Source organism: Capricornis sumatraensis, chromosome 2 (assembly GCF_032405125.1).
Source record: "Capricornis sumatraensis isolate serow.1 chromosome 2, serow.2, whole genome shotgun sequence".
Taxonomy (NCBI): domain Eukaryota; kingdom Metazoa; phylum Chordata; class Mammalia; order Artiodactyla; family Bovidae; genus Capricornis; species Capricornis sumatraensis.
In genome coordinates this window covers 152956585-152983155 of record NC_091070.1, presented here as the reverse complement: position 1 = coordinate 152983155, position 26571 = coordinate 152956585, and the positions used below count along the sequence as shown (strand labels likewise).

The following is a 26571-nucleotide window of genomic DNA, read 5'->3' as shown; positions in this document are numbered from 1 at the left end:
CTACTTATATCAGCAAAATAAAGACAAAAACTGTCATAAGAGACAAAGAGGTCATTATACAATGATAAAGCAGTTAATTCATCAGGAAGATATAGCGATTATAAACACTTATGCACCAAACATTGGAACACCTAAATATATAAAACAAATATTAACAGATTTGAAGAGAGAAATAGACAGCAATACAATAATAGTAGGGACCTTCAAGATGCCACTTTCAACAATCGATCATCGAAAAAGAAAATCAGTAAGGAAACACTGGGCTTAAACTATGCCTTACACCAGATGGATCAAACAACTATATACAGAGCATTCCTTCCAGCAGAAACAGAATATACATTCTTCTTATGTGCCCATAGAACATTCTCCAAGATAGATCATAAGTTAGGGGACAAAACAAGTTTTAATAAGGTTTTAAAAGAAGACTGAAATCATATCATGCACCTTGTCCAATCACAATAACACAAAACTAAAAACTAACTAAAAGAAGAAAATTGGAAAATGCACAAATATATGGAGATTAAACAACGAGCTCCTGAACAACCATTACGGTTAAAGAAGAAATCAAAAGGGAACATACCTTGAGACAAATGAAATGAAAACACAACATAGCAAAATTTATAGGATCCAATAAAAGCTGTTCTAAGAGGGAAGTTTATAGTGATAAGTACCAAAAAAAAAAAAATCACAAATAAACAATCTAACTTCACACCTCAAGAAACTAAAAAATGAGGACTGAAATAAGTCCACAGTTAGCAGAAGGAGGAAATAATAAAGATTAGAGGAGAAATAAATTAAAAGAAACACCTGAAAAACAACAGGAAAGGTCAATAAAGAATAAATTTATTCTGAAGAATAAATTTAAGTAAGTAAAAGATCTGTATGTTGAAAATTATAAGACATTGATGAAAGAAATTGAAGACAAAAATAAATGGGAAGATATTTCATGTTCATGGATTCAAAGAATCAATATTGCTGAAAGTCCACACTACTCTAAGTGATCTACAGATTCAATGCAATCTCTATCCAAATTCCAACAGCATTCTTCACAGAAATAGAAAAAACAAACAAAAACTCATAGAAAACCACTTAAAAAAAAACAAACCCCACCTAAAGCAATAAACACTAAGAAAGAAGAACAAAGCTCTCCAGCCTTGTTTCCATAATATGCCCTGATTCAAACTATACTACAAAGCTATGGTAATCAAAACAGTATGATATTGACATTAAAAATAGACATATAGATCAATGGAACAAAATATCCAGCGAGAAATAAACCTATGCCTATATGGTCAATTAACTTTCATCAAAGGAGCCACAAACTAGGAATGGATAATCTCTTCAATAAATGGTGATGGGAAAATTGGATATCCACATGCAAAAGAATGAAACTGGATCCCTATCTTACATTATATGCAAATATAAGGTCAAAATGGATTAAAGACTTTAACAGAAGACTTGAAATCATAAAACTCCTAAACAAAAACAAAGGGGAAATGCTTCTTAACATTGGTTTGGCAATGATTTTTTGGATTTCATACCAAAAGTGAAAGCAACAGATGCAAAAATAAACAAGTTTAATTATATCAAACTAAAAAGCTTTTGCACTGTAGAAGAAACCATCAACAAAATGAAAAGGCAACCAATGGAATGGGAGAAAATATTTGCACACCACACATCCACCAAGGGTTAATATCCAAAATATACAAGGAACTTACAAAACTCAAAAAACAAATAATCCAGTTTAAAAATAGGCAAAGGATCTGAATGGACATTTTCCCAAAGAAGGCATACAAATGGCTAACAGCACGTGAAAAGGCACTCATCATCCCTGGTCACTAGGGAAATGCCAGTCAAAATCATGAGATAGCACCTAACACCTACACATCAAAAAGATAAGAGATAAATGCTGGCAAGGATATGGATGAAAGGGAACCCTTGTACACTGCTGCTGCTAAGTCGCTTCAGTCGTGTCCGACTCTATGTGACCCCACAGACGGCAGCCCACCTGTCCCTGGGATTCTTCAGGCAAGAATACTGGAGTGAGTTGCCATTTCCTTCTCCTCCTTGTACACTACTGGTAGGGATATAAATCGAAACAGTCATTATGGAAAAGAGTATGGAGTTTCCCCAAAAAATTCAAAACAGAAGTACATATGATCCGGCAATCCCTGGGTTATATCCAAAGGAAACAAAATCAGTATCTCAAAGAAATGTCTGTACACCTGATTTCATTGCAGTTATTATTTACGGTAGTCAAACCATGGAAACAACCTAACCATTAAGAAATGAATGGATAAAGAAAATATATATACAACAGGCTATTATTCAGCTTTTAAACAGAAGGAAATTCTGCCTTTTGTGACAACATGGATGAAACATCATACAAAGTGAATTAAGTCAGACAGAGAAAGACAAATCCTGCATGGTATCACTTACAAGTGGAATCCTAAATAAAAAGGTCAAACTCATAAAAATGAGTTGCCAAGGGCTGGGGATATAGCAGAAACAGAGGCTGGTAAAAGAATACAAACTTTTAGCTATAAGAAGATTAAGATATGAGGACCTAATGTATAAAATGGTGAGTAGAGTTGAAAATAACTGTATTATTTGCTGAGAGAGCTGAACTTATATTCTTACTCCCCCAAAATTTAAAAAGGTAAATATGTGAAGTGACAGATGTGTTAACTAACTTGATGGTGGGAAACTTTTGTAATGTATATGTTTATTAAACTACCATACTGAACACTTTAAATATAGTATAAATTTATTTGTCAATTATACCTTAATAAAGCTGGGGTGGAGGAGGAATTAAATTATTCCAGTCCCCAGTCACATTTCATATTCTGAAAAGAACTTATAAAGTTCTTGTAGAGAAACAAGACTATCCAAGGGTTATACTCTGACAATAAGATCTGACAGAAGAGATGCAAATATATATATGAAAATATATCACAACTAAGCACAAAGTTTATCTTTTCCAGAGTGATATTTTTTTCTTATTCATCTTGATTAGGCCACTTGCTTTTTATCTCTTTTTTAAAATCCCAAATTTCATTTTTTCAAACTGTTGATTATGTTTCATTAGCTGATCTATGTTGTTGCTGGTCACTTAACCCCTTAATCCCTTTGTTTTTGGTAATTTAGTTGTGCTAAGTGGTGGATTTAATTGCAATTATCAGCATATTGGCTCAACAGGAACTTAAATCAGCCTTCCTCTAAGGAAGCCCCAAAATATTAGTAGATATAAAGAATAAACTGTCTCCTTTCCAAGTTAAGAGTCTATTGCCAGTTGGGGAGATATTAGTATTTACATGGTATTCTTATTAGTCTTGAGTCACATTTGTCAACTACACTTAGTAAACACTATGCAGAATACATTTCTAGATTTAGAAAGCTGAGGAAGTTGTAAATAAAGAAGAAAGTGAGTTCCAGAAACTGACGCAGTTACAATCTATTAGGAGATATAAAACAGATAATACATTTCAGAACACAAGTATGTAGTTATTTAAGCAATTACATTTTTATAAAGATTTAAAAAATTTGACAGATTGTGGTAAGTGATCCTGTTAAAAGTTAAACCAAAGCACATTACAGCTCTGCTCAAATTCCTCCATTTCTCTCAAAGTATACGGCCACAAGGCCCTACATAATCTTGCCTCCCCACTTCACCTTTGTGTTTCTGACCTCGTGTCTACTACTCTTACTTCTCATTCATTTCCTCCAGCTTCTTTGTCTAAAGACCTACCCTGATTCCTGGGCTTCCCTGATAGCTCAGTTGGTAAAGAATCTGCCTGCAATGCAGGAGACCCTGGTTCAATCCCTAGGTTGGGAAGAACCACTGGAGAAGGGATAGGCTACCCATTCTAGTATTCTTGGGCTTCCCTTGTGGCTCAGCTGGTAAAGAATCCACCTGCAATGCGGGAGACCTGGGCTGGGAAGATCCCCTGGAGAAGGGAAAGGCTACCCACTCCAGTATTCTGGCCTGGAGAATTCCATGGACTGTATAGTCCATTGGGTCGCAGAGTCGGACACAACTTCACTTTCACTCTTCTTTCTTTACCTTAATTCTTCTATTTAATTCTAATTCTAAACGTCTATTCCAGCATTCCCAATTTAATCTCCTTTACTCTGCCCCATATTTTTCTTTTCTCATACTACTTATCACCTTCTAAAATACTATAGGACTTATTTATATACTGTTACAATTGTTCCCCACCTCCATCTCAAAATGTTAACTTCTCAAGGGTAAGAATTCACTGTCTGTTTTCTTAACTGGCATATCCCAAACCTGGCACATAGTAAAAACTCAATTTATGCAAGTTCGTATATATTAAATCAAGCAGATAACTCACAAATCTTTAGTTTACTTTCAGTTGTATATTGTGTCAGAATACTCATTCCAAAACAAAAACATAATACTAAGTTTGTCAATCCATCAGCTTTTGAATGAATCTCATTTTTTCCTTCAAAATATATCCCTTCCTTTAAAATATTTATTTTTAACAAGCCCACAAGTTGGTCATCATGCTGGTTTTTCTCTCATTAGGTAGTTCCATGTCAATTTACACTTGCAAAAATGAATCTATGATTCAGAGTAGATGTAAAATCAGTTTTCTAGTTTATGAGAAAACTCAACTACTAAGTACATCATTCATCATCACTATCAACACTTGATATTGAATTTTTCCTTTTGTCCAACAAATTCTCAGCAGTCTCCCAGTAATTACATGTTATAATAGTGTATGGGGGGGAGGGGATGTTTGCAGTCCTGAAAATGACAAAGTACTGTGGCAGGATCAATGTGATCAAACTTCTATAATCCTCAGGATTCAAATACAGCAAAATTATGTAAAATAATCAGAAGGTAAGTCCAAGAAATCCCCAAAGTCTCAAATTATCATGAGTAGGATACAGTCTTCCACTTTAAATACACACTTGGAAACAATAAAGTATAGTAAGTTCAGTGAGTTTGACAGAAAATGAATACAAGGGACACAAGAGTAGGCAGCAGTCTTAACTAACAAAGAGACCTAAGTAGTAGGACAACTTCAGCTGTGCTAAGATAGCAAGAAAATCTTTAAAACTCTTCAGAAATAAGTGTCATAATATGGCAAGTTCATGTATGGGATAAGATTTTCCCATCATACAGATAATGAAACTAACTGTTTACTGCTAACATGCTTCCTACATTCCCACACCAGAATTTATTTAGGTCACCATACAGAAGGAAATGCAGCAAGACTGAGATGCCATGGTGAACAGGAGCACTAATGGCTAGCCATGTGTGACATTATTATATCATCGTTTATAACCCTTCTATAATCTGCTCCTCCCATTCCACCCACTCATTTATCTGCACTGGAGGGAATTTTCACAAGCGGCCAAGCAAACATTTTCTAACTATATCAGAATTATCTCAGTCCTCAGGATACCCAGGATAAGAATCACTCATCCCTAGATTTCTCCAGCTCAACTACCTAATATCTGAAATTCAGTTGTTTTGCCAACTAGATCATTACTTTTGTGGATTTTAGAACATTCCCCAGCTTTGAGTCACTAATTCCATAATCCTAAAGCATGGTTTTGGTAATGTAACTTGACTTGCTCAAAAATACTTCATGGTTTCTCTTCATGGCTTAATAAATATATAAAAAGTAAAAGCAAAAACTTCTGACTTGGTATTCATGGCATTAAATGATCTAATCCTAATATACCTGCCAATCATTATTTTCTATTAATACTACCCCTTTTTAATATAAATATATTTATTTTAATTGGAGGCTAATTACTTTACAATATTGTACTGTATTTGCCATACATCAACATGAATACTACCCTTTTAATCATAACTTTTTCACCTAAGCTGGAATTCTTGTTCTTTTCAAACATATTCCATACTTTCTTATCCTCCCCCTTCCTCATGGGCTACTTTTTTGCCAGAACAACTTCCCTACTTTATATGGCTTTCAATGTATTTAAAAATAAGAAGATACACAAGGTTTGATCCTTGCCTTCAAGGAGTACATAGGTCAAAGGGAAATAGTCACAGAAACAGCTGATGAATTATAAAATAGAATAAATATACTGTAACAGACATACACATGCTATCAAAGAAAAAATGTTACCTTCAGATACATACTCAAAACATACATACTCAAAATATCTACGTTGGAAATGCCCAGAAATATAAAATAGTATAAACTACAAATTAGGTTCTTTCAAAAGTTACTCAATTTGTAAAAATGTCCCCAATCCATAGAATATCCCATTCTGTCATTTCCCCTACCCATGTTTATACCAATACCTAAAGAATAAGAAATTATCTGTATCAATTTGTAAGTAAATATGCTAAAAGTTCATTCAATAATATAAATCTCGTATCTGTACTTGCCACTGACTGGTAACCAACAGTTCACTGGCACCAGTCTGCAGACGACACTTTTAGTAGCACGATCACACATATTGGGACTCTTACATGACCCAAAAGATCCACATTTCCCTCTTTTGCTCTGTCAGCCAAAACAAACAGAAATGCAATGAAATAAAATGCTTTAAAATTATGACTTTAAATATAATGCTGATGTAGTAAAATACCTTAAAGGATACGAATTTCTGTGACAGCCTTCAAGGAATCTAAACCTTTTTCTGTTACCCCTAGGAAAAAAAAAAAAAATCCTACATTCTTACAGATATTTTTAAACTTTTCCATAAAAGCTACTTCATTAGAATTTGTATAAACTTTTTACTAAGAGAATAGATAAAACAATATTAGATCACAGGTTTAAAAATGCAATATAATAAATTGCACACAGAGTGACAACATACAAATACAAAGAATATTTTTGTATTCTTACCTATACTAAGAAATACAAACGAGACTGTACTCATAAAATCAACTGAAAAAAGCAAGAAATTACCTTGAACTGTATGAGGCTGGGATGCAACTGGAAAAGATGGTGCTTTGATTATGCCTTCTCTGATTTCAGAAGCAAAAAGTGTATCACTGGCTGTCAAAATGTTACAGTCTGAATATTGAGGTTTCTGCTTACTATTGCTACCTTTCCATGATTTCCCTTTGTTCACTTCTGTTTGGACAGTTTTCACCGAGCCAATATTAGAGTCCAAGTTTTCACTGTCATTGGAATAAACAGCCTCATCTATATTATCAGATATTTTAAATAACCTGCAAAAAATTTGCATATGCAATCATCACTTAGAATGTAAAAAACTAGCATAAAATTGGTTCCTTTAAAAATACCTATAGGTCATGGCTTATTAGAACACAAAAGCTAATCATTTTCCTAAAGTGCTGCTGCTGCTGCTGCTGCTAAGTCGCTTCAGTCGTGTCTGACTCTTAGAGACACCATGGACTGCAACCTACCAGGCTCTGCCGTCTATGGGATTTTCCAGGCAAGCGTACTGGAGTGGGTTGCCATTGCCTTCTCCTTCTACTAAAGTATGATTTGCTAAATTTACCGATAATGGCTTATTAGAACACAAAAGCTAATCATTCTTCTAAAGTATGATTTGCTAAGTTTACCACCGAATTATGTCTTTTCACTTTCTTAAAACTCAGATAAATCCATCTGTGGTGGCCACCCTCTGAGACAGCTCTGATGCTCCTTGTATCCTGGTGCTCACACTTTTTTGGAATCATCTTCTTTGAATCAGGACTTGCCTATAAGACTAGCAGAGTGCTGTGGAAGGACAAGCATGTGACATCTAAGGCCAGGTCATAAAAGATTGTCACTTCCACACAGTCTCTTAGATCACTCATTCTGAGGGGACCTAGCCATTATAACATGAGAACACTGAAGCAATCCTACAAAGCAGCCCATGTGGACAGGTTCTTGTCAGTAACTAGCACCAACTTCCCAAGCACTGTTCAATAATCATTTGAGTGTAAGAAATGGCTCTCCGCAAAGTTCTGTAAAACAAAGAAGAGCCATCTTTATGACTGTAATTTACTATAGTTGACTGGTTCAAAGACAATCCATCAAAGTAATTTGTTCACAATAGCCCTAAGGGAAGAAGTGATCAATAAGATTCCTAATAATACAACACTAGCACGTTACAGAATAAGTAATAGAGCTGACAGCAGGTTATCAGTCTTACGGAATTCTGTAAGGAATGACACCCAAATAATTACAATACAAATAAATACAAAATATTTTCTGCTATTTTCACTATTAATCTTAATGATAGGTTTTTTTGTGTTGCATCCAACACTTCACTTCACTTCACTTCAGTTGCATCCAACTCTTTTCCACCCCATGGACTATAGCCCCCAAGGCTCCTCTGTTCATGGGATTTCCCAGGCAAGGATACCGGAGTGGGTTGCCATTTCCTTCTCCAGGGGATCTTCCTGACCTAGAAATCGAACCTACGTCACCTGCATTGCAGGCAGATTCTTTACCATCTGAGCCACCAGGGAAGCCCAAGTTTTTGTATAAGAGCCAGTCATGTATGGATGTTGAGAGCTGGACTATAAAGAAAGCTGAGCACCAAAGAATTGATGCTTTTGAACTGCGGTGTTGGAGAGGACTCTTCACAGACCCTTGGACTGCAAAGAGATTCAACCAGTCCATCCTAAAGGAAATCAGTCCTGAATATTCACTGAAGCACTGATGTTGAAGCTGAAACTCCAATACTTTGACCACCTGATGTGAAGAATCGACTCATCTGAAAAGACCCTGATGCTGGGAAAGACTGAAGGCGAGAGGAGAAGGGGATGACAGAGGATGAGATGGTTGGATGGCATCACTGACTCAATGAACATGAGTTTGACTAAACTCCAGGAGTTGGTGATGGACAGGGAAGCCTGGCATGCTATAGTCCATGTGGTCGCAAAGAGTCAGACATGACTGAGTGACTGAACTGAACTGAATTGAATCTTTCAAAAAACTAGAGACATGTATTCTAAAACAAACTATAGAGCTGCATCTTCCAATGGTAGCAGTACTGTTTTTGAAGACAGAAAATTCAAAAGCAGATGGTTAATCTTTCATAATACAACAGAATCCCATTTTAAAATGGTATTGAAAATAAGGAAAACACCGATGCCAACAGTGTTATATGCTGTGATATCACTTAAAAGCACAGATTTTGGAATCAGACAAACCTGGGTATAAATCAAAAGTTTCTCCACTTTCTATCTGTATGACTTTAAAGTTAGAGTTTGAAATAGATTCTTCCAACTGTAAAAATATTATCCACACAACTATTTATTTAAATTTCCTGAACCTCAGATTCTTCCTAGGTCCTTTGGCTCTTCCACTCCACACTCTCTTATGTCCTTTGCTTCTTTACTGAATTTTATATTTACTTCTTGGTCTTAACAAAAATATTTACTTGCCCTGGAAAACTCTCACTCTTAAAAAAACTCTTCAGTTCAGTTCAGTTCAGTCGCTCAGTCATGTCCGACTCTTTGCGACCCCATGAATCGCAGCATGCCAGGCCTCCCTGTCCATCACCATCTCCCGGAGTTCACTCAGACTCACGTCCATCGAGTCCGTGATGCCATCCAGCCATCTCATCCTCAGTCATCCCCTTCTCCTCCTGCCCCCAATCCCTCCCAGCATCAGAGTCTTTTCCAATGAGTCAACTCTTCGCATGAGGTAGCCAAAGTACTGGAACTTCAGCTTTAGCATCACTCCTTCCAAAGAAATCCCAGGGCTGATCTCCTTCAGAATGGACTGATTGGATCTCCTTGCAGTCCAAGGGACTCTCAAGAGTCTTCTCCAATACCACAGTTCAAAAGCATCAATTCTTCGACACTCAGCCTTCTTCACAGTCCAAATCTCATATCCATACATGACACTGGAAAAACCATAGCCTTGACTAGACGGACCTTAGTCGGCAAAGTAATGTCTCTGCTTTTGAATATACTATCTAGGTTGCTCATAACTTTTCTTCCAAGGAGTAAGCATCTTTTAATTTCATGGCTGCAGTCACCATCTGCAGTGATTTTGGAGCCCCTAAAAATAAAGTCTGCCACTGTTTCCACTGTTTCCCCATCTATTTCCCATGAAGTGATGGGACCCGATGCCATGATCTTTGTTTTCTGAATGTTGAGCTTTCAGCCAACTTTTTCGCTCTCCTCTTTCACTTTCATCAAGAGGCTTTTTAGCTTCTCTTCACTTTCTGCCATAAGGGTGGTGCCATCTGCATATCTGAGGTTATTGATATTCCTCCCAGAAATCTTGATTCCAGCTTGTGCTTCTTCCAGTCCAGCATTTCTCATGATGTACTCTGCATATAAGTTAAATAAGCAGGGTGACAATATACAGCCTTGACGTACTCCTTCTCCTATTTGGAACCAGTCTGTTGGTCCATGTCCAGTTCTAACTGTTGCTTCCTGACCTGCATATAGGTTTCTCAAGAGGCAGGTCAGGTGGTCTGGTATTCCCATCTCTTTTAGAATTTTCCACAGTTTATTGTGATCCACAGAGTCAAAGTCTTTGGCATAGTCAATAAAGCAGAAATAGATGTTTTTCTGGAACTCTCTTGCTTTTTTGATGATCCAGTGGATGTTGGCAATTTGATCTCTGGTTCCTCTGCCTTTTCTAAACCAGCTTGAACATCAGGGAGTTCATGGTTCACGTATTGCTGAAGCCTGGCTTGGAGAATTTTGAGCATTACTTTACCAGCATGTGAGATGAGTGCAATTGTGCGGTAGTTTGAGCATTCTTTGGCATTGCCTTTCTTTGGGATTGGAATGAAAACTGACCTTTTCCAGTCCTGTGGCCACTGCTGAGTTTTCCAAATGTGCTGGCATATTGAGTGCAGCACTGTCACAGCATCATCTTTCAGGATTTGAAACAGCTCAACTGGAATTCCATCACCTCCACTAGCTTTGTTCATAGTGATGCTTTCTAAGGCCCACTTGACTTCACATTCCAGGATGTCTGGCTCTAGATTAGTGATCATATCATCATGATTATCTGGGTCATGAAGATCTTTTTTGTACAGTTCTTCTGTGTATTCTTGCCACCTCTTCTTAATATCTTCTGCTTCTGTTAGGTCCATACCATTTCTGTCCTTTATCGAGCCCATCTTTGCATGAAATGTTCCCTTGGTACCTCTAATTTTCTTAAAGAGATCTCTAGTCTTTCCCATTCTGTTGTTTTCCTCTATTTCTTTGCATTGATTGCTGAAGAAGGCTTTCTTATCTCTTCTTGCTAGTCTTTGGAACTCTGCATTCAGATGCTTATATCTTTCCTTTTCTCCTTTAAGTGGACAAAACTGCTAATTCTCTCACATTTCTTCTCCACACCAAATTTACACCATTACTTTTCCACTCTCTCACAAAAGTATCTGTGCTATCTAGCTATGCAACATTGTATTCCTCCTCATTGCATATATCCTATATCAACCTCTGGTCACTTTAGAATCTTTTCCTCTTAATTACAAGCTCTTCCATAAACTGGGTTGTTGTTGTTCAGTTGCTCAGTCGTGTCCGACTCTTTGTGACCTCATGGACTGCAGCACGCCAGGCTTCCCTGTCCTTCACCATCTCCCAGAGTAACTGAGTTACTTCACCATCTACGTAGACAACTTATTCAAAATTTTACCCTCTACATTTCTTAGCCTTTTATCTCTAGTAGCTTTCTCCCTCATCTGATTTCAGTCACCTACTCTCCCGCCTTAGATGTTATCATTATCCTCTTCTCAAAACAATAATTCTAAAAAAATCATTTTCTGACCACGACCTCCTATCCTTTTAGCTTGTTTGCTCAAGGTACTAATGAGGTCAAAGAACAAAATTACTATAATCAACTTCTTTATTTTCTCCCAAACCATCTTCCCTTTCACTTTTCTCAGGTACCTTGAATGCATTTAATACCATGACATATCTTTTCAATCACTCTCTTATCAATATTCTAAACCCCTCTACCCTTTTATACTTTTATCATACTTATCTTGCAAATCTGAAATTCTATGTAAATCTATCTACTATTTTTTCATAAATGCAGTCAAGTGGTAGAACGCTATTGAAAAAAGCACAACTATTAGGTGGATGAATAATATTCAAATTCAAATTCACATCAGCCAAGACTGAAGAAACAAAATCAATATACAAAAATCAATTGTATATCTACACACTTTCAATGGACAATCTGAAATTCCATTTAAAATAACATCAAAAAGAATATGTACTTATGAGTAAATGTAACAAAATAAGTATAAGACTTGTCCACTGAAAGCTACAAAATATCTTCGAAAGAAATTAAAGAAAATCTAAATAAGAGGAAAGGTATCCCATGTTCACAGATTGGTAATCCTAAGTAAAATGCTTTTTCAAATCTGTGAGTAATTCTAGCAAAGTATTATACCAAATGCACGGTAGTGAGAACTCCCAAATTTGTAGACTGCAAGGCAGAAATTTGGATAGCCTGTCACCCTATTTGTGGCTGGCATTTGAAGTAGGGTAGTCTTGTGGGACTGAATCCTTACTTAACTCTTGGAGTGTGATGCTAACTCTAGGAGTTAGTAAGAAGATTGAATTATATTCTTGGACATCAATTGGTATTGAAGAATCAGATAAATGGATGGTAAGAAAACACTCCAGACTTTCCATTTATGGTCAGTGGATTATCAGTGCAAGTGCCATGTCATTCAATGGGGAAAGAACAGTTTTGCTTTGCTTTTAACAAATGGTGCTGGAACAACTGGATATCTATGTGCTAAAGAATGAAGTGGGCTTCTACTTTGTACTATATTCAAAAATTAACTCAAAATGGATGATAGACCCAAATTTAAGAGCAAAATCTTAGAAGAAAATGTAAGAGTAAGTGTTTACAACCTTGGATTAGGCAATGGTTTCTTAGATAGGACACCAAAAATCCAATCAAAAATTAGAAAAATTGGACTTCATCAAAATTAAAAACTTTTGGCCAGCTAAGGATATGAACAGAAAAGTGAAACACAGCACACAAAATGTAAGAAAATATTTGCTACTCATATAACTGATAAGGTATTTTCAACCAGCATAAGTAAAGGACCCTTAAAACTCAACAATAAAAAGACAACACAATTTAAAAACAGATCAAGGTTTGAACAGACATTACTCCAAGTAAGATAGGCAAATAGCCTATAATCACACGAAAAGCTGCCCAACACCTTTAGTCAGCAGAAACACATGAATCAAAACCACAATGAGACATACATCACAGCCATTCTGTATGGCTATAATAGAAAAGACAAACAACAAGTACTAGCAAGGAGGTGGAGAATTCAGAAACTTCATACACTACTAGAGAAACTGTTCAGCAGTAGGCTGCAAGTCCATGGGGTCACTAAGAGTTGGACACGACTGAGCGACTTCACTTTCACTTTTCACTTTCATGCACTGGAGAAGGAAATGGCCACCCACTCCAGTGTTCTTGCCTGGAGAATCCCAGGGACGGGAGAGCCTGGTGGGCTGCCATCTATGGGGTCGCACAGAGTCGGACATGACTGAAGCGACTTAGCAGCAGCAGCATAGTTACTTTGTAAAACAATTTCGCAGTTTCTCAAAAAAAGATAAATATAGAGTTAATATATGACCCAGCAATTCCACTTCTAAGTATAAATCCAAAAGAATTAAAATACATTTGACCCTTGAACAACATAGGTTTAAACTGTATTGGTCTATTTATACTCGGATTTTTTTCTTCTTCAATAAATACTACAGTAGTATATGATCTGAGTTGGTTGAGTCCACTGATGCAGATCTACAGATAAGGAAAGCCAACTATAAAGTTGTACTTCAATTTCTGACTTCCCAGGAGATCAACACCCTAATTAAACCCTGTGTGTTCAAGGGTCAAATGTATATATTCACACAAAAACTTACATCTGAATTCTCATGGCAACATTATTCATAATAGCCAAAAAGTGGAAAGAACTCAAAAGTTCATCAACTGACAGATCAATAAACAAAATGTAATATACCCATTCAATGAAATGTTACTGGCCATAAAAAGAATAAAGTACTGATGTATGGCAGAACATGGTTGAACCTTGAAAATGTTGTCCTAAGAGAAAGAAGCCAGACAGAAAAAGCTGCACTTATAATATTAAATATCTAGAATAGGAAAACCCACAGAAACAGAAAACAATTAGTAAATGCCAGGGGCTGGGTGAGAGATGGAGAAATAGGGAGTAACTTAATGAGTATAGAGTTAGTCTGGGGCAGCAAAAATTGTATAGTAGTGATGGTTGCACAACTCTGTGACTATTCTAAAATCTATAAATTGTACACTTTTCAAAATAATGAATTTTATGATATGTGAATTACATCATAATAAAATTTATTTAAAAATTCACAGACATCAACCTCAACTGGGACCTTCACAGTGTCCAACTCTACCATTATTCTAATTAGAGTGCTTTCCCATTCTCCATAATTTCTTCCACCCTTCTCATACTTGCTCAATACCTCTACTTTCCCCCTCAAATTCCACAGATGACTCCATCTCTTATGTCACAGAAAAAAGAAAAACCATCAGTGATATCTCCTCTGAATCCTAAACCCATATATCCAATTATCTATTTGGACATTTTGTACATACTTAAAACAACATGTACAAATTTGTACTCATCACCTTCCCCTATTCTTCCTTTGCAGTTTCTATATCATGAAAGAACACTATCAATCTTTCATCAATCTGGCCCAAGGCAGACATTTAGGAATCAGGTCCTAGGTCAGGTTACCATTTTCTCTCATCTAGACTAATAAAATAATCTAAATGACCCTTCACAATGTATTCCAGTTCTCTTCTAATTTATCCTACTGGGGCAAAAATGGACTTTAAATAAAAAAGAATATCTAATTTTACTTCTCTGCTTAAAACCCAGGACCTTAGGGCAACAGTTCTCACTTTTGTGTGCCTAACAATCGTTCAAAAAATGTGTTAAAAATGAAGATTCCTTGGTCCCATCCCCACCTTGATCCAGAGTGTGATTCAACAGATCTAAGGAAGAAACCAGGAATCCAAATTTTTTAACAAGCACTCCATGTGATTCTGATGCAGTGAGTTCACAGGGCACAATTTAATAAGCACTGAAATGGCAACCCACTCCAGTACTCTTGCCTGGAGAATCCCAGGGACGGGGGAGCCTGGTAGGCTGCCGTATATGGGGTCGCACAGAGTCAGACATGACTGAAGTGACTTAGCAGCAGCAGCACCTTAAAAGTACAAAATGTTTCACTCCCTACAAGATTCTGAATGACTTAGTCCCTCCATACTTTGTCTCTTAGCACGCTCTCATTCTCTCTTACTTTAAACTAGAAAAATTTCTAAGAATAAAAGCTCTGTGCTACTTTAGTCCATTTGCACAGACTATTCCTTCTGCCTGGAACACTCTCCTTTATTTGCACTCAGCTTGACTTTATTCTTCCTTAAACTTACAAAATCATTTCCTCAGGGACATCTTCCCTGATTGTGCAGCAGATTAGGATCCCATATTAACAGCCATTTTCAAACGATGGTCAAGATTCAGAGTTCATAGGATCAAAACAATTTCCATAACACTTTTTCCCCATCATTTTAATTTACAGTATGGTTAAATATCAATAGATATAATCCAAAAAAGCAAAAGCTCTTATGGGAATCCTCAATAATTTTTAAGTGGAAAGGGGTCCTGAAAACAAAAAGTCTGAGAACCTCTGTTCTAACCATATATCTCATCAAAATAATTGTCATACAAAAAGTGTTTAATTATTTTTAGTTACTACTTGCCTTTCCCTCAATAAACTGTAAGCTCTCTGAAGGCAAGAACCTATGGCTAGAACTCAGTTAAAAGAGTGTTGAGTACACAGTAGACCTCTATTTGTTGTTGATTTTTTTTCTCATTCAGATTCTATCATATTTTAAACTTCTGGAGATACACATAAATATTCAACTGTATCACTGAATATCATTTATTTCATTTAATTAATTACCTTTTACAGAAGGCTGACATGCTCCCTCCTTTATCTTGTGCAGAATTAACTAACTTTGTATCATCTGGAACATTTTTCTCAAGTTCTATCTCAGTGCCAATGTGATTTTTGCATTTCTGAGAAGAACCATATGTTAGCTTGCCAGCAACATGTAAGTCATTGTTACCTGCCCCTCCTAAATTTAGATCATCTTCTTCATATTCATTAGAAGGGAAGTCAAACTGGAATTTTTGAGTTTGTGAAACATAATTTGTGTCTTCATTAGTTATCCTTAAATTTGATGGTAACATTTTTGATCTTTTATTCTGACCTACAAAAAAGAAACACTTTAATTACTACACATTCTCCTTGAAAACAAATTTTAAAAACGATGATAGAAAAATTTAATAAGATTTTTCAAAAGAGCTTACTAGGTGAATAAGAAAAATAACAAAATGATCTGTAATACCATATGTGATTTTGAAATACAATAGTTGTTACTCTTATGGTACATCATAACTGAAGGATAACTCTAAATTAGTTAAGAAATATTGAAATTAAGTTTGAAATTTAAATTAAGCCTACATTATAAAATAGGTTTAATTTCTGACCCACAGAAATAACCATAACTGAAAGTGGATTGCAAGAATACTGGGATGGGCTGCCATTTCCTCTTCCAGGGGATCTTCCAGACTCAGAGATTGAACCCATGTCTGTTGTGTCTCCTGCACTAAGAGGCAGATTCTTTACCACTGCACCATCTGGGAAGCCCCAAAATTAAGATAATAGAATGTTTTCATCAAGGCAACGGAACTTTAAAGGTGTCTTTACAGAGACTTTAAAAGCATCTTTGAAAGTCTGGAAGGCATTTGGAGGCCTTTTTAGGCCTTAAATTTGCCTTATCATTTACACTATACTAGTATACATACATATTATATATATGGGTGTGTGTTTATTATAACACACAATAGAATTACTACATTCTATATATAATTTGCTATATATGAGTATAAAATATATAAAAATTTTGAAACTAATAAAATTTACATGCATGAACCTACTATTAATTTAAAAATCAGTTTTACCAACAATATCACATTAGATCACATATACTATTTGAGTGTGTTTGTTTTCTAACTTTGTAAAGATGATAACAAACTATATAGTTTTTGCATCTTGTTTTTTTCACTCAATGTATTTCATGAATCTGGTTTCCTAAACCAGAGGATCCTACCTTTAGTAAAGTCTAAGACAGAAACTAAATAGCAGTGACAGTTTTAATGGGATGAGGAAACAAATTCACAGAACAATATAACAGGTGTGTGTGATAGTATATTTTGTGCCTGTAATATACATATGTGTGTATATGTATGCATGGAGAAGGAAAATGTTTCAGATTTTACAGTTTGGTGACCACTATTTTGAATAAGTTTCTAACTTTCATTTTATTCCATTAAAATAAAAGAAATGAATATTTCAATATTAGATTTTTTTACATTGACATGAGCTGAATGGATTTGACTTCACAACTTACATGTAATACTTTACCTAACAATTTATGACTTTCTATTTCTTCCTCTAATGCCTGAGTATCTGGAATTTCTGAAATCAGTGGAGCAGGTGGAAGAAACCAATCCAAAGATTTTTCACTGTCTAGGTGGCTATATAAAATACAAAAATATGAATTTATGTTAACAAAGATATAACATCAGAAACTATGTATTTATTAACTAAACATAACTCAGTTACAGACTGGAAAAGGTCAGTTTTCATTTCAATCACAAAAAAGGGCAATGCCAAAAACTGCTGTACAATTACAGTCATTTCACATGCCAGCAAGGTAATACTTAAAATCCTTCAAGCTAGGCTTCAACAGTACATGAACTGAGAACATCCAGATGTATAAGATGGATTTAGAAAAGGCAGAGGAACCAGAGATCAAATTGCCAGTATCTGTTTGATCATAGAAAAAGCAAGGAAATTTGAGAAAAACATTGACTTCTGCTTCATTGATTATGCTAAAGCCTTTGACTGTGTGGATCCCAATAAACTTTGGAAAATTCTTAAAAAGATGGGAATACCAGACCACCTTACCTGCCTCCTGAGAAACCTGGATGCAGGTCAAGAAGCAATCATTAGAAATGGACATGGAACAACAGACTGGTTCAAAATCGGGAAAGGAGCACATCAAGGCTGTATACTGTCACTCTGCTTATTTACCTTACATACAGAGTACATCATGAGAAATGCCAGGCTGGATGAATTACAGGGTAGAATCAAGATTGCCAGAAGAAATATCAATAACCTCAATACGCAGATGACACCTCCCTTATGGCAGAAAGTGAAGAGGAATTAAAGACCCTCTTGGTGAAGGTGAAAGAGGAGACTGAAAATGCTAGCTTAAAACTCAACATTCAAGCCAAAGTAATCTTGAGAAAGAAGAATGGAACTGGAGGAATCAACCTGCCTGACTTCAGACTATACTACAAAGCTATAGTCATCAAGACAGTATGGTACTGGCACAAAGACAGAAATACAGATCAATGGAACAAAGTAGAAAGCCCAGAGATACATCCATGCACCTATGGACACCTTATGTTTGACAAAGGAGGCAAGAATATACAATGGAGAAAAGACAATCTCTTTAACAAGTGGTGCTGGGAAAACTGGTCAACCATCTGTAAAAGAATGAAACTAAAACACTTTCTAACATCATACACAAAAATAAAATGGATTAAAGATCTAAATGTTAAGACCAGAAACTATAAAACTCCTAGAGGAAAACATAGGCAAAACACTCTCTGACATAAATCACACAAAGATCCTCTATGACCCACCTCCCAGAGTAATGGAAATAAAAGCAAAAATAAATGAAGGGAACCTAATTAAACTTAAAGGCTTTTGCACAATGAAGGAAATTACAAGAAAGGGTGAAAAGACAGCATTCAAAGTGGGAGAAATAACAGCAAATGAAGCAACTGACAAAGAATTAATCTCAAAAACATAAAAACAGCTCATGTAGCTCAATACCAGAAAAATAAATGACCTAATAAAAGAATGAGTCAAAGAACTAAACAGACATTTCTCCAAAGAAGACATACAGATAGCTAACAAACACATGAAAAGATGCTCAACATCACTCATTATCAGAGAAATGCAAATCAAAGCCACAATGAGGTACCATCTCACGTCTATCAGAATGGCTGCTATCAAAAATTCTACAAACAATAAATGCTGGAGAGGATGTGGAGAAAAGGGAACCCTCTTTTACTGTTGGTGGGAATGTGAACTAGTACAGCCACTATGGAGAATAGTGTGGAGATTCCTTAAAAAACTGGAAATAGAACTGCCATATGACCCAGCAATCCCACTCCTGGGCATACACACTGAGGAAACCAGAACTGAAACAGATACATGTACCCAATGTTCATCACAGCACTGTTTACAATAGCTAGGACATGGAAGCAACCTAGATGTCCATCGGCAGATGAATGGATAAGAAAGTTGTGGTACATATACACAATGGAATATTACTCAGCGATGAAAAAGAACACATTTGAATCAGTTCTAATGAGGTGGATGAAACTGGAGCCTATTATACAGAATGAAGTAAGTCAGAAAAAAAACACCAATACAGTATATTAAAGCATATATATGGAATTTAGAAAGATGGTAACAACAACCCTATATGTGAGATAGCAAAAGAGACACAGATGTAAAGAAAAACTTTTGGACTCCGTGGGACTTGATGAGGACGGGATGATTTGAGAGAATAGCACTGAAACATGTATACTACCATATGTGAAACAGATCACCAGTCCAAGTATGATGCATGAAACAGGGCACTCAAAGCTGGTACAACCCAGAGGGATGGGATGGGGAGGGAAGAGGGAAGGGAGTTTGGGATGGGGGAAACATGTACACCCATGGCTGATTCATGTCAATGTATGGCAAAAACCATGACAATATTATAAAGTAATTAGCCTCCAATTAAAATAAAGTAAATTAACAACAACAACAACAAAAAAAAACCAGCATTAAAACATCTAAGATCATGGCATCTGGTCCCATCAGTTCAGTTCAGTTCAGTTCAGTTCAGTCACTCAGTCGTGTCCGACTCTGTGATCCCATGGACCACAGCACACCAAGCCTCCCTGTCCATCACCAACTATTGGAGTTTACTCAGACTCATCTCCATTGAATCGGTAATGCCATCCAACCACCTCATCCTCTGTCCCCTCCTGCTTCTGCCCTCAATCTTTCCCAGCACCAGGGTCTTTTCAAATGAGTCAGCTCTTCACATCAAGCGGCCAAAGTATTGGAGTTTCAGCTTCAACATCAGTCCTTGCAATGAACACTCAGGATTGATCTCCTTTAGGATGGACTGTTTGGATCTCCTTGCAATCCAAGGGACTCTCAAGAGTCTTCTCCAATACCACAGTTCAAAAGCATCAATTCTTCAGCTCTCAGCTTTCTTTAGAGTCCTACTCTCACATCCATACATGACCACAGGAAAAACCATAGCCTTGACTAGATGGACCTTTGTTGGCAAAGTAATGTTTCTGCTTTTTAATATGCTGTCTAGGTTGGTCATAACTTTGCTTCCAAGGAGTAAGCATCTTTTAATTTCATGGCTGCAGTCACCATCTACAGTGATTTTGGAGTCCAAGAAAATAAAGTCTGACACTGTTTCCACTGTTTCCCCATCTATTTGCCATGAAGTGATGGGACCGGATGCTATGATCTTAGTTTTCTGAATGTTGAGTTTTAAGCCAGCTTTCTCACTCTCCTCTTTCACTTTCATCAAGAGGCTCTTTAGTTCTTCTTCACTTTCTGCCATAAAAGTGATGTTATCTGCATATCTGAGGTTATTGATATTTCTCCCAGCAATCTTGATTCCAGCTTGTGCTTCATCCAGCCCAGCGTTTCTCATGATGTACTCTGCTGCTGCTGCTGCTCCTGCTGCCACTAAGTCGCTTCAGTCATGTCCGACTCTGTGCGAACCCATAGACGGCAGCCCACCAGGCTCCCCCGTCCCTGGGATTCTCCAGGCAAGAATACTGGACTGGGTTGCCATTTCCTTCTCCAATGTATGAAAGTGAAAAGTGAAAGTGAAGTCACTTAGTCATGTCCGACTCTTCGAGACCCCATGGACTGCAGCCTACCAACTTCTGCCATCCATGGGATTTTCCAGGCAAGAGTACTGGAGTGGGGTGCCATTGCCTTCTCCAGATGTACTCTGCATATAAGTTAAATAAGCAGGGTGACAATATACAGCCTTGACGTACTCCTTTTCCTATTTGGAACCAGTCTGTTGTTCCATGTCCAGTTTTAACTGTTGCTTCCTGACCTGCATACAGATTTCTCAAGAGGTAGGTCCCATCACTTCATGGCAAATAGATGGAGAAAAAATGGAAATGGTGACAGACTTTACTTTCTTTGGCTCCAAAATTCCTGCAGTAACTGCAGCCATGAAATTAAGACATTTGCTCCTTGGAAGAAAAGCTATGACAAACCTAGACAGTGTGTTAAAAAGCAGACACATTACTTTGCTAACAAAGGTCTCTATGGTCAAAGCTATGGTTTTTCAACAGTTGTGTATGGGATGTGAGAGTTAGACCATAAAGAAGGCTGAGCACCAAAGAATTGATCCTTTCAAACTGTGGAGCTAGAGAAGACTCTTTGAGAGTCCCTGGGACAGCAAGGAGATCAAGCCAGTCAATCCTAAAGGAAATCAGTCCTGAATATTCATTGGAAGGACAGATGCTGAAGCTTCAATACTTTGGCCAGCTGATGCGAAGAGCCAACTCATTGGAAAAGATCCTGATTCTGGGAAAGATTGAAGGCAAGAAGAATAGAGGATGAGATGGTTGGATGGCTTCATCAACTCAATGAACTTGAGTTTGAACAAACTCCAGGACAGAGAAGCCTGGTGTGCTGCAGTCCATAGGGGCACAAAGAGTTGGACATGACTGAGCAACTGAACAACATTCAGTTACAAACTCTTAAACTTAATGTACTACCTTTCTGTGATAACCTCAATTTATCCTTATAGAGCAGCGTATAGCATATCCTTATACATTCTCAATCTTTTTTCCTTGTGTGTCATGGGATTAATGATACTGCTCTGAGGTATGCTACCTAAATAATGGCTATAACTCCATTTTATTTTCTCCAATTCAAATGTTGTGACAGGGATCTTAAATCTGCTCCAATATAAAAAAAGAAAGTAATATATCATTCCAAAACTTTAGCATCTTAACCAATACAAGTTAGCAAATTACTGATGATACACTGGACAACTAATCATGGGTCATAAGTGTGTATATGACACCAAAACATTATTACAAATCAATGTCTTAACTCAAATATTCCTGGTCCAAAACCATCTATGACAACAGAAAATCCAAGAAACCAGTTGAAATTGACAATCAGTTTGAAAACCTGCAGTAACTGATGAGATTTTTGTCACCCTATTAGCATCTGCCTATTGCCCTATTGTTCAACTGTGATCCTATTAACATGTAATGTTTTAATATCTCGTTTCCAACCTAAGTTGGCTTGTCCTTCATTAGAACAAAGATAAGCATTGGGAAACAGAAAATAAAGTTGAAGAACACATAAACTGTCTAAGCCAAATCCTGAGGATTTGATGATCTTTTTTCTTATTGCTTTGTTGAGGGTTTTATCTCCCCAGAAAAGGCCCAGTCTTTCACTTTTATACATCTCATAGCACCTCAAACATAGCTACTGCAGCTCTATTTTCCAAATCAAAAATCTGCAACACATTACCTGACAATATCTAACACATTGTCTGACAATACACCAAAACAACTGAAATTTAGGACTATGTCACAGAGTTCTAAGATCATCACCAGGGTCAATAATTCCCTAGGGTGACTCATAGGACTCAGCAATATAGTCCTACTCATGACTGTTAGGTGAAGTCTGAAAGAACTAACAATACATTGTATTGTTAGAAGAGCAACCATATGTTCCAAATTTGCTGATGCCGGTCCTGATTAACAACTGTCATTCCATTTGGATGCACTCTTTCACTCTCAAAAGTGTCCCAGTCTGAATTACATGGTCACATTATTTATGAATGATTCTTCCATATATGTGTTGAACCTCAAGCTGACTATAAGTTTTTTAAAGTAAAAGTCTTTAAAGTCTTTAAAAGTCTTATTCAGTCAATATTTGAATAAATGAAAGAATAAGTGAGCAATAAATAATTTACACAATATTTCACTAAAAAAGAATAGAATACATAGAAAACTTAGAATTAAAATGATTAACATGTGAAAATCCTTAAAAGCCAGTATTTAACAGACTCCCTATTCCCCAATTCATATTTCCTTTGGTGTCACATTTTTATTTCCACCCCTGATTACTGCTTGCATTGAACCTGCCTATCACACTTGGCCTTTGGCACACTGCCCTTTCTGTTTCCAAAAACTGCCATCATCACTCCTTGTCCTGAGCTACTCTTTAACCATTACTTTCAGTCTTTAGCCAAAAGTAACTTGAACAAACCAGAAATGCAAATAAATGAAAGCCAAATAGGCAAGAATCTATTCTATTTTTAAAATGATAACATGTTAAACTTCAGTTATTCCCTTATACCTGAATTCCATGTTTACCAAGTATATACCTGAAATGTCATTCCCTGTTGATTCCTTATTTTTTATTTATAAATTTACCAAAGATAAAACTAAAATGCGGTAAAAATAAAAAACCAAAAACAACAGACTGCTATTTTTTAAAGCAGACTTACTTTTCAGCCTCATCTGTTTTTTCAAAAAACAAATTATCCAAGGAAAACAAGGAGTCATTTGATTCCAACATTGTTAAAAGCTGGACTTTGTCATAAATCTAAAAAATACCAAAATCCAATTTATAGCCTATTTACAAAGATGTAGAAAAAGTTTTTCTAGATCCATAAACTATAATTATTAATTTCCTAAAATAATCACAGTCTTTCTTCTGCAACTTCCTCCTAAGTGCTTAAATATTCAAATACATTACTCTGTTATCCACTCATTCACACATAGTCACACATGTATGCCTCTCTTCATGCTGCACAAATGCTTAAAATGTGTTTTCTTCCATTCTCCACCTGACATATTCCTACCCATACTTCGTGGTACAGGTCAATGTCATTTCTTCTTCAAAGGCTTCTCTGAATTTGTCCTCTTATGGAAAACAGAATTAGTGACTCCTTTTGGGCCCTTAAAATACTTTGTTAATACCATTATTTTTGAATATAGTGCATTTTATTGTGATATTGTATAGCATAGTACATTTTATTGTGAATGTGTTTGTTTTTAAAAATATACTGTGTACATATGCAGGGATTTCCTTCAAAATCAAGGGACAGAGTGGACTTACTTCAAAATAAATAGGAAAATGTTAAGGAATACTGATGAAAAAGATTGGCAATGAGTTAATAATTGCTAATGCTATGTAACAGGTATGTGGAGTTCCTTATAATGTCTATTTTTATATATGTTTGAATTTTTTAAAATAAAAATATTAACAAGTTTAACACATATATGTTTATATTCATATTATATAATACACACATATATATGCTTAAAAAGATAATTTTTACATTCAGCAGTGTTATCTAAATGTAAAGGATAAAAACATTCAGTATTGGCTACCTGAAAAAATAACAAAAATCTGGGCTTCCTAGGTGGCCCAATGATAAAGAATCCACCTGCCAATGCAGGAGACACAAGAGACTAAGGTTCAATCGGAGGGTACAGAAGATCCCCTGGAGGAGGCAATGGAAATCCGCTCCAGTATTCTTGCCTGGAAAATCTCATGGACAGAGGAGCCTGGCAAGTTCCAGTTCATGGAGCTGCAAAAAGTTGGACACGACTAAACACACTAGCGCACACACACAATAGAACCACGTCTATGGATACATACAATTCTTCCCCCTGCACATCAACACTACATCTCAATTTTTTTTCTAATTTCTGAAACATAAAACTCTACACGACAAAACACAAAATCAGATGCACATATCATAAAATATAAGCCACATTTCTATTCTGTGATAGTTAATATACTGCAAATCTTTCCTTAGGATGGAAACTAAAATCAAAGACACTATTTGAGCGCCATCTCGTGGAGAAATCCACATTACCAAGTCAGAGCTACTGCTGCTAAGTCGCTTCAGTCGTGTCCGACTCTGTGCGACCCCACAGACGGCAGCCCACAAGGCTCCCCCGTCCCTGGGATTACACTGGACTGGGTTGTCATTTCCTTCTCCAATACATGACAGTAAAAAGTGAAAGTGAAGTCGTTCAGTCGTGTCCAACTCTTAGTGACCCCATGGACTGCAGCGCACCAGGCTCCTCCGTCCATGGGATTTTTTTCCAGGCAAGAGTACTGGGAGTGGGGTGTCATTGCCTTCTCCGACCAAGTCAGAGCAAGTCCCTTCAATTTTGAGCCCTCCCTGATGTGATGAAGAGACACATTATTACATCAGGAAGTGCCTGGGGAAAAGAGAAATGTTTCCACATGTACCCCTTTACAAAATGCTACTAACAAAGGGCTAAATTTTATTACATTAGGACTGTTTTTACTTTATCAGAATATTGTGGGGTTTTTCATTTGTTTAGTTATTGGGCTTTTCTCCTTTTCATCTGTTTAGCATAGTTGCCCTCTTCATTTTTCTCAATTTATTAATCATTTAGTCACCAAAAAAAAAAGCAAACTTCAAACAAATTAGCATGGTTCTATAAATGTTTTAAACAATTTAATGATGTGAAAAATAGAAGCCTAGGGTAACAGGGCAGAGAGGCAAAAGGGAGTTACTCAGAAATTCCAACTGGAGTCTTCAACATGTTTAAAGTAAAGAATTTCAAAAGTTGAAAACAATTACTTGATAAACAAAAATGCCAGTCATGTTTCTATAGCATTCAAAAGTAACCAATAAAATGTTCCTTTTCTAGTCTTAGGAGAACTATGTAATCTTAAACAACAGAAAGAGTTTTCCAAATTAAAACTCACCAGATCCCTTTTATATGGCTATGCTTCCTCAGAATATAAGTAGAAACTCTTAAGGTTAACACACATGTGTTTGAACTCTTTATTCTAAAAGAAGCTGCAAGCAAAACAATAAAACTGCAAATTAAAAATATTTGGTTCTTAAAAAATATTTCATAAACTAATCTAAAAACCTTCTATATAAACAGCAAATATTTCCAAGAGAACTTTTAGTTTGATGTCTAGTTCTGACATAAAAGAGAATATAACTTGTTTGGGTCCATAATAAAAACATTGTGTATATATTTTCATACTGATGCAGCCCTATGAAAGAAAACATCCTTTCTACCTAAAATACTGCATCCCCATATTGTGCATTATTTTTCTTCACAGCACTAATTTATAACTGCTCAGTTGTTTATCTTTCTCCCTGTAGAGAGAACCAGTTCTTTTTATTTACTAATGTATTCCTTTAGCTCATAGTTGATGATCCATAAGAATTCTCTGTGGAATAAATGCATTAGCAATGTTCAGTTTACAAAAATAATTTTAAATAAAAATAACTTTCCATCAATTCTGAGTCTTAAAATTTTACCCCCCAGATCTTTAATGCTGTTTTAAAATGTAATTTTTTTCTAGTTCAAGATACATGTAATCAA

At 36.2% G+C, this 26571-nt stretch overlaps 1 protein-coding gene across 1 annotated transcript in view; it reads right to left on the bottom strand.

Annotated features, from left to right (window-relative positions):
• Window positions 1–23758, bottom strand: part of HFM1 (helicase for meiosis 1) — a 113794-nt gene extending 90036 nt beyond the window's left edge. Inside the window, exons 1-5 of the mRNA XM_068966228.1 lie at window positions 23688–23758; window positions 17459–17571; window positions 15932–16241; window positions 6921–7186; window positions 6610–6657 (exon numbers count right to left, since the gene is read on the bottom strand). Of these exons, the coding sequence (XP_068822329.1) occupies window positions 6610–6657; window positions 6921–7186; window positions 15932–16241; window positions 17459–17571; window positions 23688–23758 (808 nt within the window). The remainder of the gene's footprint in view (window positions 1–6609; window positions 6658–6920; window positions 7187–15931; window positions 16242–17458; window positions 17572–23687) is intronic.
• Between the last annotated feature and the right edge of the window lie 2813 nt (window positions 23759–26571).